Source organism: Labeo rohita, chromosome 21, assembly GCF_022985175.1.
Source record: "Labeo rohita strain BAU-BD-2019 chromosome 21, IGBB_LRoh.1.0, whole genome shotgun sequence".
Taxonomy (NCBI): Eukaryota; Metazoa; Chordata; class Actinopteri; order Cypriniformes; family Cyprinidae; genus Labeo; species Labeo rohita.
The window spans coordinates 17513143-17528915 of NC_066889.1; the positions used below are offsets into that span (position 1 = coordinate 17513143).

A 15773-nucleotide genomic window follows, 5' to 3' on the forward strand; every position below is an offset into this window, starting at 1 on the left:
TTTGTGTTCTTACATGTTTGGAACAACATGAGGTTGAATAATTAATGACAGAATTTTCAGTTTTGGGTGAACTATCTCTTTAAGAATTCAATGTAAAAAGAGAAAAATAACCTCTCTTTACTGTTTTTTTTTTTCAGTTTTTTTTGGAACTGAATTCCTTTTTAATTTAAGTTGAATTAAGGTAGCTAATGAAGAATTGCAATCTGAATTTGGATTACAGCAGAATAAAATCATTTCATACAAGATTTTTTAATTATGACATTTTAATTATGAATTATGAAAGTCTTGTCAAGAAGTTGTAAATAGAAGTTGTAAATAAAACAATGAGCAGGGAAGCTACTGAATGAAAAAAGGTAATTGCAACTTTGTATCTCACAATTCTGACTTGCAGTTGTGAGTTATAGTGTCAAAATTGCGAGATATAAAGTCATAACTCTTGACTTTTTTTCTCAAAATTGTGTGATAAGAAATAAAGTCTTTTTTTCTCACAATTGCGAATTAGTATCTTAAATGTTTTTGAGCAATTCTGAGATTGCAAGTTAAGTCCATTTCTGAGGGGGAAAAAATGTTTATTCAGAGTTGCTTGTTATGAACTCAGAATTGCAAGATATAAAGTTGCAATAAAAATTCAGAATTGCAAGATATAAAGTTGCAGTTCTAAGAAAAAAAAGAGTTTATATCACAATTCTCACTTTATAACTCGTAATTAGGTTTATCACACAATTCTGAGAATTGCAAGATGTAAACTTTTTTTATTTTATATTCAGTGTATCGCAAATCTGAGCTATAAATATGTAAATTATGAGATATAAGTTTGCAACTGCGAGTTATAAAGTCACAACTGACTTTTTTTTCTTAGAATTGTGTGATAAACTTGTGATTCTGAGGGGAAAAAAGTCAGAATTGTCAGTTTATATCTGAATTTGGAGAAAAAAGTCAGAATTTCAAGATATAAACTTGCCATTGAGAAAAAAGTCAGAATTGTAAGTCACAATTACCTTTTTTTTATTCAGTGTATATCACAAATCTAATAGATATAGATATATAAAGATATATAAATCTGAGATATAAACTTGCAACTGTGAGTTATAAAGTCAGAATTGCGAGATACGAAGTTGCAACTCTGACTTTTTTCTTGGGATTGCGTGGTAAACTCATAATTGTGAGAAAGTCAGAATTGCAAGATGATAACTTTTTTTTTTTCTTGCTATTGTGAAATATAAACATGCAACTACGAGTTAAGTCCATTTTTGAGGGGGAAAAAGACTGACGTGTTCTCAGAATTGCACATGTATTCACAATTGCGAGATGTAAAGTTGCAATTCTGAGAAAAAATTTTGCAATTGTGTGAAACTTGCAATTCTGAGAAAAAGTTTATATCTTGCAGTTCTGATTTATTTTATCAGAACTGCAAGTTTTTAAGATCAGAATTCTGACTTTATAAATAACAATTGCAAGCATATAGCTCAAAATTCTGAGAAAAAAGTCAGAATTGCAAGATGTAAAAAAATCGTGAGAGGAAAAAAAAAAGTCTGAATTGTGAGATGAATTTACTGAATTGTGAGATGAGAGTTGCAATTACCTTTTTTTTTTTTTTTTTTTTTAATTCAGTGGCAGAAACAGGATTCCATACAATGATTCTTGGAGTATGTTTTACAAGAAAATGTAAGATATAATTTGTAATTTAATTGTGAAATTTAATAACACTTTCTGAGTGAAAATGGTTTCTACACAATTTGTTTTTCAACGCATGAAGAAGCTTTAATTCTGTTGGAACGTTATATTCAACAAAATGTTCTATATAGGTTCTTCAGGTTATTAAAAAAGGTAATGAAAGGTTCTTTTGGAAACCCAAAATGGTTCTTTTATGGCATCGCCATGAAACCATCTTTTGAGATGTTTCTGATAGCTGGAGACCACCCAGAATCAGCTGCTCTTCTCTACAATTGCAGACACTACAACCCCTTCATAAAAATCTGTCAGTTTAAACAATGGCATTCACAACAGAAGACAACCTCTGACACTTGACCTACCTATCTCCCTTCATCTGCCAGAACAAACCTTTTGACTTTACTTAAGTGGCAGTCTTTCTCTTGTCTAGTGACCTCTATTATGAGTCACCGAGCTCTTTTGGTCAGCTGCATCATAAACCTTTGCCCTTTTCAAGGACGTTTCTCCAGTACCTCCCATCGCCCCACAAACTGTATTTGAGTTTCACAGTAATTAAGTCTCATGGGTTGTGAACACAAAACAGAAACCTTTTCCGGTCCAACACAGACAAACTCCCTACCTGCACTCCAATATGGCTATCAGGTGTCAGCCAGCAGGGAGGGCCAGCTTTCCCCATGTAACATTTACCAGAATGCATTGTGGTGCTTTATCCCCCACCCAGCTCTTGTTATCAAATACCCGCCGAGAGCGTTGAATGAGTTACGGGGTGTCCGTGTCTGATACGACAATCTGAGACCCATAACACTCAGTCTAAGCAAAACACCTGATCCCTTTAATCAGATTTAAAGATGCCTGCCACCTCTGAACCGGCTCTAAGCGAGTGTGAACTCATTTAATCCTCCTTTACTCTGGGATCACCTCTGCTCTGAGCCATGAGTCTCCAAATCTAAAATCTGCTTGGTAAACATCTCTTAGAGGGAATGAGAGCACCTTCAAAGGATACAGTTCAAGTCTGGACTCACCTCTGAAAGGTCTTAAGTTTAGTGGGGTTAAAGCGAGCCACTAAAAGGCACCTGAATTATAGTCACGGCACTTAAGAAGAGAACCACAGAAGAGGAACTGACAGATTTCAGATGTTGTTTGTTGAGAGAAATAGTTCAAGAAAAAGCTCAAGAGCTTGCATATTTACACACAACACAGAAAACACCAAGTTTATTTACAGTTTACTATAGTATGATCCAACAACCCTTTAATTTGTATTGAATATGCACTTGTAGTGTGCCAACTTAAAGGGATAGTTTACCCAAAAATTAAAAAAAAAAAAAAAAAACACACCATGATTTACTCACCATCAAGCTGTAGATGTATATGACTGACTTCTTTCAGACAAATATATAGTTATATTAAAAAAAAAAATGCCCTGGCTCTTCCAAGCTTTATAATGGCAGTAAATGGCTGTTAAGATTTTAATTCAAAATAGAGTGCATCCATCCATCATAAAGTAATCCACACAGCTTAGGGGGTTTAAAGGAGAAGTCCACTTCCAGAACAACAATTTACAGATAATTTACTCACCCCCTTGTCATCCAAGATGTTCATGTCTTTCTTTCGTCAGTCGTAAAGAAATTATGTTTTTTGAGGAAAACATTTCAGGATTTTTCTCCATATAATGGGCTGGTATGGTGCCCCGAGTTTTGACTTTCAAAATGCAGTTTAAATGCGGCTTCAAACGATCCCAAACAAACCTTGTAAACAATCCCAACCAAGGAAGAAGGGTCTTATCTAGCGAAATGATTTTCATAAAAATAATAGAATTTATATACCAATAAAGATATTTTTCTTACACAAATGCATTGATTTATTTCAGAAGGCCTTTATTAACCCTCCAGAGCTGTGTGGAGTACTTTTTATGATGGATTTATGCATTTTTTTTGGGCTTCAAAATCTCAACAGCCATTCACTGCCATTATAAAGCTTGGAAGATCCAGGACATTTTTTATTATAACTTTGATTGTATTCGTCTGAAAGAAGAAAGCCATGTACACCTAGGATGGCTTGAGGGTGAGTAAATCATGGGGTAATTTCATTTTTGGGTGAACCATCCCCAGAACAACAATTTACAGATAATGTACTCACCCCCTTGTCATCCAAGATGTTCATGTCTTTCTTTCGTCAGTCGTAAAGAAATTATGTTTTTTGAGGAAAACCATTTCAGGATTTTTCTCCATATAATGGGCTGGTATGGTGCCCCGAGTTTTGACTTTCAAAATGCAGTTTAAATGCGGCTTCAAACGATCCCAAACAAACCTTGTAAACAATCCCAACCAAGGAAGAAGGGTCTTATCTAGCGAAATGATTTTCATAAAAATAATAGAATTTATATACTTTTTAATGTCAAACACTCATCTTGTCTTGCTCTCCCTGAGCTCTGTGTATTCTGGTTCAAGACAGTTAGGGTATGTCGAAAAACTCTGATCGTATTTTCTCCCTCTACTTCAAAATCGTCCTATATCGCTGGGGCTGAGTACATTATCTGTAAATTGTTGTTCTGGAAGTGAACTTCTCCTTTAATAAAGGCATTCTGAAGTGAACTGACGCATTTGTGTAAGAAAAAGTGTCTGGAACACTACTCTCTCGTGAGCTCATGTACAACAGTTAACTGAAGCTAGAGATTACGATTTATAAAGTTTTGAATAAAGATATTTTTCTTACACAAATGCATTGATTTATTTCAGAAGGCCTTTATTAACCCTCCAGAGCTGTGTGGAGTACTTTTTATGATGGATTTATGCATTTTTTTGGGCTTCAAAATCTCAACAGCCATTCACTGCCATTATAAAGCTTGGAAGATCCAGGACATTTTTTATTATAACTTTGATTGTATTCGTCTGAAAGAAGAAAGCCATGTACACCTAGGATGGCTTGAGGGTGAGTAAATCATGGGGTAATTTCATTTTTGGGTGAACCATCCCTTTAAACGTTTTGTTTTAGAGTGTATTTTAGATCATTAAGTTTTAATAATTATTAAAAAAGCTTACTTATTTTGACGTGTGGACTAACATTGGAAAGCATGTTAATTGATGCGTGTCATTTGTAATTACATGTAATGTTGATATTTTGAAATTAAAGTTTTAGTTTTCAATAAATCCTCGTCAGTTCATTCATTAATACACTTTAACCATGTATAAAGTCCTACTACTGAAAAAACACCAATGTTCAGCTAATTAAATTTAATATTTATTTAAACTAATTCATTGCAAACTTAATCTAAGGTATATTATTTTTGTAGTAACAATCCTAAAGTATCTCTAAAGTGTATCTTTTTCACACAGGAAATCATTTCTTTATTTAGATTAAAGTGAATGACCAATGTCTGTGGCTTATGTATTTTGAGTTGAATATTGTGGACCAAACGACAGCTTTAACCCTTGCTGAAGTGAACTGTAAAGGGTCTTGTGATTCACTGTGGGGGGCCCATCTGTGGTATTACCCGCCAGACGGTAGAATGATGGCCTCTCCCCTGCCCCCTCTCAGCACTGCCACCGTCCCTTACCATTGTTCCCGTACACTGAACCACATATAATCCCAAATGAAGTTAAACCTCCAGAAAACATCTACAGAGCTATACATAGAGACACACTGGACTGGATGCTAAGCTATGTGCTAAGTAGTAACAGAAGAGTGTGGAGGGTAGCGAGAAGATTTAGTGAAGAAACAACACAATGTTGGGAACTTTCTCAGTTTCTAACAGAGTTCCTCTCTTATCCTTAATCCCTTAACTCTTTGGATATTGTGCAAAACTAGCCATGTCGTCTTGTTAGCATTATGAGGTTAGAGGTCAACGTGGTGAATTTGCACCAGAATCTGTGTGGGGAAATGCTTAACCCTTATACAAAATTCCAGGATTCATATCCACCTTATGCTTCAATGCAGAAGTAAGCCTTTAAGCGTGTTCACGCCATATCGGAATTCCCGTAATTATGAGATTCCAACTTGTAAAAACTGTTTACGTCCTCGTAGAACTCGTAATTACAATTTGTAAACTCAGAGGCTTCTGAGAGCTATGACTTGTACCACATGACCGCTGTACCACCTGACCAACGTAGGCTCTGTTTAGGTATTGATAGTGTTGCCATAGAAAAATATAATTCCGAGTCTGAGGACGTGAACAGCTCCGAGTAGAACGTCACATTGTCATCTCGAAATTACGGTAATTCCGATATGGTGTGAATGCAGCATATGGGTGAGACTTTCGGTTCATTAGCCACTATAAAGAAGTAATGAGAACAATAACAACGTGCGCTAAACTGTAAAACTGTTTGCACTACAAACCAGTGTGTTCATAATTAAGATAATACATTAAAATAATATGGTAAAACACACCAATTTGCAATATCAACCAGCAAAACAAACTGTTTCCCACAGCTAAAAATAGCTGGACGCGGATGAGACCGAAAGTCAGACCCATAAAATTTACAGTTTGTGGAGATTACCACCATATTATATTTATTCTCAAGGTATAGCAAACAAATATTAATCACAGTATTTATTTCATACCATTATAAGGAAAAGAAATGTATCCCACATCGTGGTCACCGAGGTCCAGAACTCGGTAAAATTTTCATGTTCAAAAATAAAATTTGTTCTCTGAATGACTAATTTGCTGTTTAAAACTCCTCATATGAGTGTCTGCATGTATAATTAAGATTAAACAGTTTTTAAAAATGTTTAACGTCTATGGTATGAAAAAGATCAGTGCGAGATGCTGACGGAGTAAACAAAGCTTGTTTGAGAGAGTTGTGAGTGAGGGCGTGGGCGCAGCGTGTTGCCAGATCCAGCTCTTATTAGCGTCTTTGGACTTCTCTTTTCCACTTAATTCGAACCTTAGAAACTTAATAAAGTGGGAAGTTGCAGTCTAGGGTTAGCGATATCTTATCTTATTTGCAAAATATTTAAACTAATTTCGGTTAATGTATTATTTAATTTTCGGTTTTTATAGCAATACCTGGCAACACTGCATCGACGGCACTTACACTGACACTTCTCAAATAAACCCACAGATACGTTGGTTGACAGCAGGATACCACATTCAGTAAGGCAAAAGAAAAACATCATGATATTATCTGTCAGAAACGTTATTGACGCTATTAAAAACCAGTAGCGTTTAACACTAGTACACAAATCTCCAGAACCACTAGGTTACAGAATGAAATGAAATAGGCAAACACTAGCCATGAAGACGTCTTTGCTGTTTCATTCAGTGTAGTAACGTTGGTTACAAAGTCATACTAAAAAGATAAATAAAAGCACTAGACAAAGTTATAATCTATAATGGTTATTAATGAAAGTGATAGCAGTAATATAGAGTTTGTAGGCTACTTATGTCACAATTTGGTCAGTTACCTGGATGCGCGGCCATACTGATGATACTGGGATGTAAACAACAGCATGGATTGCACGGTTAATGTACTACTGAATATGGTGTTCTGCTAATTTATGCTGTTTAAACTACGGAGGAAAAAACGTGTGGAAGCTGCTTAATCAAATAGAGAAGGACTAAGTAAGGAGGAAAGGGCACAATATTTTGACAAACTAAAGTTAAAAGGTGGTAAAGATACATATGAGCGGTATTAATTAAGATATTAGCTTAATATTTCACCTACCTGACTGAAACTGATAAGAACAAACACAAATGTTGTCAAGATTCTTGCTCTGGAAATCCTGGCTCAGTTTGGCCAACCACAAATGCCTTTTGTTCCTCAGATAGTTTTGCACTCTTCTCCTTGATTTGTTATAACTTTTGGCAGTCTATAGTACTCCAAATGTTTTCCCGGTCCGACCGATTAGTACAGCCCAAAATATGTATATAAAATGAAAAAACTAACCATTTTCAGCAGCAATAATCTGCAAAATATGCAGTTTCGTTCGGTTCAGTGGCATTGTTTACGTTCTGTGCCGCCAATATGGCCAATTGATGATGCGTCGTGAAAACACTCTATACACTGTTGCATGAATAATAAACAACTGATAAAACAATCCATAACCCTGTTTATGGCCATGTTTCACATATGCATTTCCTCTGATGGTATAAAATGAAAACTATGATAATGAAAAATCAATATTAAATGATATGAGGGTAAAAAATATTGTTAAAATGTTTTTAGCCATATCTCCCAGCTAGTGGCACAGAATTTACTTCGCTTTTAACTCTTCACAGGCTGCATAAATCGTATTTTTATTACACTGCCTTCTGATTTTGCCGTATGGACTTGCTGTGCAAAGATCTGTCACAAGCGTGGTTGAATAACCACTGTGCCAAACCTCCAATTCCGTGCCAAACTTTTTGCCAGCATTCTCCATCACAGCTTGTTTTTAGCCACAATCCCCTCTCCTACTGACACCTTACACTCTCGACCTCCTGCTCTCACTGTCTTTATTCTTCCAGTGCCAGCTTCTGTCAGGCCCCTCATGAGCCGGACGTGTGCTCAGCAGGCCAAATATTTACCGCTTGCTACACTTAAACGATCACTATTGAATGACTTGTGACTGAACATCCTGTTCTGTTCTCCTGTGAGAGCAGAGGTGAGCTAACAGTAACAGTACTGTGGTAATTATTGGGTTCTCGACCATAAAACCTTAAGGGAAAACACTCAATAATACGTTTAATTGATTTGTGTTAAGGAAAAAATACAAACAAGGCACATTGCTAAACACATTTTTTTTCTTGGTCAATGACCGCAAATGGAGTTTCATACCATGAGTCAGGTGGCAAAAGTTGAGTAATGCGGTGGTGTTGTTCCACCCTTTTTGTTGATCATCCAAAAGGGCGTTCTTTGAGTTTAATTAATCTTAATTAATGGATGTAATCCTTTACAGGAGTCCCGTTGTGGGGATAATGAGCTAGAAACCTCATTGATTCTGGTGAACTTGCTAAATGAAGTTGCGCAAGAGTGTGAAACTCACCGTAAAAGCGAACGAGAGAGGAGGTTGTAATGACAGAGAAAGAGAGTGGAAGGGAAAGCTGGAGGAAGGAGTGCAGCAAAGCATAAGAGCACGGCGGGGTGGGAAAGACAGTAACAGCAGGCTTTAAAGGAGGGCAGCATGGGGTCCTAATTACTGAGCCTTAGAGCTGGCTGACTACAGCTTGCCCCTGCCAACCTCTGCACAACCCACCCATCCACCTGACTCGCCGTAAAAACAAACAGCTAGCTCTCTGAGTCTTGATTAATAAATACTTTAACATTAAATCAGACAGAGGATGTGCACTGTAAAATACTGATTTATTCACTGGCATCTGCCTTTGTGTAACATGAATGTAGGTGTCAAGTTTAAATGTGCAAAAAAAAGTTTTGATTATAAATTGCTGTTTTCTCCCCATTTTACTCTCATTTTGACACATTTAAGAGTAGAAAATAAGAAAATAATAGGTTGGTAATTGATTTTATTTATCTTGAGAAGTGGGTGTTAAAAAACAAAAAAGCAGCTGAAAAGATGTAAGTTTGTCAAGACAGTATCTTAATAGCAATTGATTAGTAACCATTTTCTGTTATTTTAACTGAAAATTAGAAAGACAACGAATTTTCTACTTTAGGTTAATGAGAAACTCTTCTTGTTGTTGCAGCTTTAGTCATTAAAGTTTGAAAATGACACTTTTGTGGTCACTGTAACTCACTTAGTCGAAAATGTTAGTACTATAGGGAAAAATTGTCAAAAAAAAAAAGAAAAACAGAAATATATTATTCACAAAATTTGCATAAATAAGGAAAAAAATGTCAGCTTTCCCAAAAAAAAAAAAATTTAAAGTAATTGTTAAATAATGTAATCAGTGAACATTCCTAAAACATAAACATTGCTTTTGTTCCTTCTTTTGAGTTATATTGGACAAAAGTGTCTGCTAAATATATAAATGTAAATGTTAGCTAGCTATAGGCCTCTGGACAAGCAAACAAAAAACTGTTTTTTTGTATGAAGCATAAATCGAATAATAATAAATATAGCTGAAAGTAGCGATTACTGGGGTTCAAGCGCTTTAAGGCATTTAAGCACATATGAAAAGACATAACATTTTTTAGCAAGCCTATAACCACCTAAATCAATGATTTAAAGAAGCATTTTTGGCAAATACAGGTAATTTGCCATAGAAATATGATGGGGGTTTTTTCAACGTTGTAGTGCCAGCTGTTGTCCGATCTCCTTCTTTTTATGAAATTACCTGTAACGTGCTCACCAGGTTTTTGTTGTTTATAGTCTTTTGGGTATATTTGGACAGGCCCCTTTTCTAAACGACCCTGTTATAGTTTCCCAAAGGGTACATTTTTTTTTTTTTGATAATTATTGACCTAGAGAGAATTGCACTGGAGTGTTTTTTTTTTTTCAGGCTGAGTAAAAAACCTGGGACTAGTTCACAAAAGTAGGTTTCTTTACATTTTCTCCATCATTTAAAAAATGGTTTGATTGACCGCAGTGGTTCCAGAGGCAAAGTTGTTGGAAATGAGGAGGTCTATTGTATGATACAAATATTGTGCGTATGTGTGAAAAACTGGGCAACAATATACAATCATTTAAGCCCTTAAAAAATGTGACATCGCCCCCCAGTGGCCGATTTCTTTAAAATTTCTCAGAGACTTTTAGGGTTGTGAGTCAAACAGGTTCACCAAGTTTCGTTCCAAATGACCTCTGTTAACCTTGTCTAATAGGTGTTCAAAGTTCATTGGCCTGTGGCGGCCATGTTTTTTGAAATACGCAAATGTCCTTATAGTTTGGGCTAAGACCGATTTTCATGTCAATAGGACAAACGAGTGCGTAGTTATGGCCATTTTTATGTTTTTTTGTGTGTGTTTATTAAGTGTCCAGAGATTCTTCCTGCACTGCTTTAGTTCAGTTCAGGCGAAAAAACCTATGACTAGTTCTCAAAAACTAGTTTTTCAAAACTTAAGGTTTTCAAAAAGTCCAAAATACCCAAAAATTTCACCAGGCTCGTGATCGACTGATTTTGTGAGGCTTGAACCAAGAATTCCAATGACATAAGACACTTGAACCTGCGAACAGGGGTTTAGGAGTGACAAGCATTTTCGTACTTTTGATTGCTGTTGTGCCGCTGTCAGGGGCGAGCCTTGGTGACGTTGCAGACGGTGTGAGTACTACCATCCCTTAAAGTTTCAAGTCTCTACCACTTACGGTTTGGTCTGCCCAATCAGTTTTACGTGGAGATTGCTGATCCTTGGCCATTCTAACAATTACAGTAGGGTTTCAGCACTACACGCTTGAACCCTTAATAATAATAATCTTAATAAGAAGAGAAAAGGCTGTATTTAACATATTTTCTCTCAAATCAAGCTGTTACCTTCCACAGTTTTTCTTCTTATGTAAACTGTAAATCTATCTGTCTATCTATCTATATTTCTCAACTGTTCTGGCTGCATGAGCTTTCGGTTTTTGCTGACTCTGTCTTCACTGTTGGGGTTGTCACATCTTTATTCACATCTTTATTTAACTGAGCTGTCTTGTAGTCTCTTGCTGTTTTGTTGTTTGTCTTTTACAATCTACATCCACACACTGAGCTTTAGCATGTTACATACAGTTGTGAGTTGCTTTAACAGGCTTTGCTTTGCTGTTTTGTGCTTTTTGTTATCATCTGTGGCATTTATCTGTTCTGTGCCAAGATCAGCAGTGGTTTTGTCTTGTCTTGTAACACGCTGAAGATCATTTTAGTGGAACTTGATGTACCTCCAGTTTCGCTGGCTGTGTTTATTTATTAATTAGCTTTTGTTTTTGCTCACTGTGTTGCGGTGCCTTTCAGACATGTCTCAGAAGCAGATGACATCCTCCATGGCTATTGCTGGGGCCGTGATGGGAGCTGTGCTGGCGCTCTTCCTCATCACCGTCTTCACCATCGTCCTCATCACAGCACGCAAGGCTCCCCCACCCACGTATACAGATAAAGTGTGAGTATATGCAGTATCTTCACTGACATCTTCACTTAGTGTAATGTTCTTAAAGGGATAGTTCATGTTGTTCCAAACCTATAAGACCTTCGTTCATCTTCTGAACACAAATTAGGAATTTTTTAATGAAATCCGAGAGCTTTCTGACCCTGCATAGACAGCAACACAGCTGACACGTTTAAGACCCAGAAAGGTAGTAAGGACATTGTTAAAATAGTGACATCAGTGGTTCAATCGTAATATTGTGAAGCTACAAGAATACTTTTTGTGCGCAAAAAAAAAACAAAAATAATGACTTCATTCAATTTCTTGTCTTTCCGTGTCAGTCTCCACTGCTTGTTTATGAGAGTAGCTTCATAAAATATGGTTAAACCAATGATGTCACAAAGACTGTTTTAACAATGACCTTTCTGGGCCAACGTGTCAGCTGCATTGCTGTCTATGCAGGGTCAGAAAGCTCTGGGATTTTCACATTCACCTGCTTTTCCACACGTGGACCTTCAGTGTGTAGGACATTTGGGGCACTTACCTGGTGAATTATTTAATCATTACCATGCTTCCTCAGCAACTTCCTGACCGTCCTTTTGGACTGGAATGACAGCTTAAACTTAACTATTGCAACCCTTTGGCCATTGACCTTTCAGACTTCACTTTGACTGGAAAACATTGCATGAAACCAATTTCTTAGTAGCTTTATGTGCTCATTGACGTAGTCATGCGGTACAGTTTTGGTCTAATGCTAAACCGATTTACTGAGAGTCACATATGTGTTTTATTGAAGTGAAAAACTGTTGTTTGTCCAGTCAGGATATCATTAAGTACATTACACTCCGCTTCAGCTCTGTCCAGCTCACCTGTTGGCCTGTCAGAACGAAGTATTTCACGCTACAGCACCTCCTTACGGCTTAACCTTTGATTAGCCGCCTTAGCCATAATACATTTTGTCTAGTCAATTATTACTGAGCAGTCAAGACTGTAAATGTTCTATTCTAGTGGGAACAACATCAGATGGTTTCCTTTTGCTTCCTGGAAAGGCAACTGTATGTCATCACAGAGAGAAACTAGTCACAATAGGCTACAGTTGTGTATTTGTGTTTGCAGTATACAGAGACTACCACATGATACATCATTGCAGAACTTGTGTGGGCAAAGGAGCTTCAGCTGGTTCCTTTTTTGTCAGCGCATGTTGATTTTTCAGTTGTTTTTGTTTGGTTCTTGCAAAAAGAGACGCTTTATTGTTCTGTCACTGAGAGTGTCTCGAGACGTGAGCCCACAGACGTCTCATTTCAGCCAGCCTGGAGGTCTCCCTTTTCCCACAGCCTTCAAAAAGCAGCTCCAATATGCTCCTCAGAGATTCTGCTCCACAGGGCTTTTCACGCTGCACTTAACTCTGGGTTATCATCTTGTTAGTCTTGGTTTAAGGGCACTAATTAATCCGCGGTAAAGTGGCGTTTCGCAGTTGTATTGTTAGCACTACTTTTTAACCCTGGGCTAGCATCTCTTTTAATGTGCCAAAAGTATAACATAAAATAATTAATTGCTAGAGTTGTTTACAATAGACAACCGATAATATGCTAAATGGTGAATTTTCGTGGGTTAGGGTTAGTCATTTTAATTGCATTCCATGGGATTTTCGTGTGAGGGCGAAAGTTCACAAGAATTCACCTTGAAAGCACCTTGGTTTGAAAGTAACTTCTGTGTTGGGAAGTACAATCTGTAGTTTTCACAAAAGTCCTGGAGCTGTCAGAAATTCGCTGGATGATGCGTTTTATGTCATCCAGCAGACTTTGTAGCTGAGGGAGAAATATGGAAAAACAATACAAATTGTTAATTTAATTGTACTACCAACATTGTAGCAACACAAAGCTGGTTGAAAAGCAGTAAACTTTCGCACGCTGTTTAGATTCAGTGTTAGGTAGAAAAATGACTAAATGTGCAACAACTGTCAAACACATGGTCAAACGATTGAGCGGTGATGGCTGTTGTTTTGCTTTTGTAGATTTGGAGTGGCTTAAAACAGCTAGAAGAATCTTTCTTGTCAAGATTGTCTCAGATGGACAAGCAGTAAAATAATACAAACAGAGATATGTTCGTCCAGTTGTTACTGACCATAGAAATATGCAAATTACCCTAGGTAAACCTAGGTTTACAAATGAATTGTGCCCAGAACCACATAGATTTGTTGTAGATGTTTTTATTCTGTCAGGGACCGACTATTGTTAGTTTACCACAGGTTGTTAATGTTTGTGTCAGCAGATATAGTACTGAATATGGAACGTTCTTCTCGCTTTCTATAAAATAAAGAACTAGTGTAAATATAAGAATATAAATAGCTAAGCAAACATAGCAAAAAATCGTGTCTTCCAAGCCTTAGTGATGGATGCGGTTCTCATGAGGATGAGGTCACAGTGGAGTCTCGCGTGATACAGCTGTTCACAGGGAAAATTGTATCAGGGAACTGCAGCAGGCGGACAGTTCTCAGCGCTCAAATGTCTGGACTTCATATGATTTGTGGACCTTAGAATTTGTCTCAGAATTTTTTCAAACCTTCCATTGTAGTCTCTGCTGTAATATGACCTGAGCTTGTTATCCAAACATGACAGCTAAGGGGACGTTCACACGAGATGCATTTAGGAGTTTATGGCTTTTAGCTGTCTGTTAGCTATAGTGTGCTCTTAAACATGCACAAAATTATTTTTTATCAGATGTACATCTCTGTTCAACAGGTAATTAATCACCTTGTTGGCATAGGCTATTTACAGTAACTCCCCCCACCAAACGTGTGGTTGGGCAACCCAATCTCGTGGCAATTCGTACATATTTTACAAGGTGGCTAATTCATACAACCTCACTCGTACAAAACTGAATTTTGCTAAATTGTACGTATTTTACAAGTTCCCCAATTCGTATGAATTTATACGAATGACCTACCCTTAACCACGCCCCAAAACCTACCCGTAACTAGGGTCTGAACAAAAAGTGAGGTACTCTACCTCATAAAATACATACAGATTGGTTGTGAGATAGTGTTGGGTTGGGTTGGGCTTGAAAACATTACAAAAGACGCCTGTTGAACAAGGGTCCCAGTAGCAGAGGTGGTAAAACGTGTAACAGTGATTTTTTTTTTGACGCGATAGACCCGAGTTCGAATCTGGCTTTTGCCAAACTTGTTCTTTTCCCTTTTCACATCACATATTAGATCCAAAAGGCATTTGTCTAGACAAATAGTACAAACTTGTACAAGTGAGGTACGAATTCATTTCGTTTGAGCTTGTCAACATTACAAAAGACATCTAAATCAAAATCAAATCACCTTTATTTATATACCGCCTTTAACAATACAGAATTGTGACAAGGCGGCTGTACAGTATTAAATAGGAAATAGTACATCAACAATGCAAAAGGCAACAGTAAACACTCAATTTTCAGGTAAAAGGTAGTTAATCAAATACAACAAAATAAAATACAATATTGTGTGAAGATAAAGTGAAGATAAAGTGTCCCCAAATAAGCAAGCCAGAGGCGACAGCGGCATCTGTTAAACAAGGTTTCTAGAAGCGGAGGTGGTAAAACGTGTAAAAGTATCTTTTTGACGAAATCAACCCAAGTTCGAATCTGCCTTTTGCCAAACCCGTTCTTCCTTTTCACATCACATATCAAATCGGAAAGGTGTTTGTCTAGACAAATCATACAAAATCACATGAGCGAGCTACGAATTCGTATGAATTCATGCAATCGACCCGAGTTCAAATCCGCCTTTTGCCAAACCCATTCTTCTCCCTTTTCACATCACATATCAGATCAGAAAGGCATTTGTCAAGACAAATCGAGTGAGGTATAAATTCATATGAATTAGCCACCTCGTAAAATATGTACTAATTGGTTCTGAGATAGCGTTGGGTTGGGCTTGTCAACATTACAAAAGACGGCTGTTGAACAAGGCTTCCAGTATCAGAGGTGGTAAAATGTGTAACAGTGACTTTCTGACGCGATCGACCCGAGTTCGAAAACACCTTTTGTCGAACTTGTTCTTCTTCCTTTTCACATCGCATATCAGATCAGAAAGCCATTTATTTTCAATAAAATGAAGGAAGTAATCAAAAAGTGTCAAATAAATAATAAATGAAGTGCCCCACGGGTGTTTATCGGTTAGGGTTA

At 37.0% G+C, this 15773-nt stretch overlaps 1 protein-coding gene across 2 annotated transcripts in view; it reads left to right on the top strand.

Annotated features, from left to right (window-relative positions):
* Positions 1 to 15773, top strand: part of nectin3b (nectin cell adhesion molecule 3b) — an 87775-nt gene that overhangs the window by 63651 nt on the left and 8351 nt on the right. For both annotated transcript variants that reach the window (XM_051093228.1, XM_051093227.1), the window contains exon 6: positions 11471 to 11615. In XM_051093228.1, coding sequence (XP_050949185.1) covers positions 11471 to 11615 — 145 coding nt within the window. The remainder of the gene's footprint in view (positions 1 to 11470; positions 11616 to 15773) is intronic.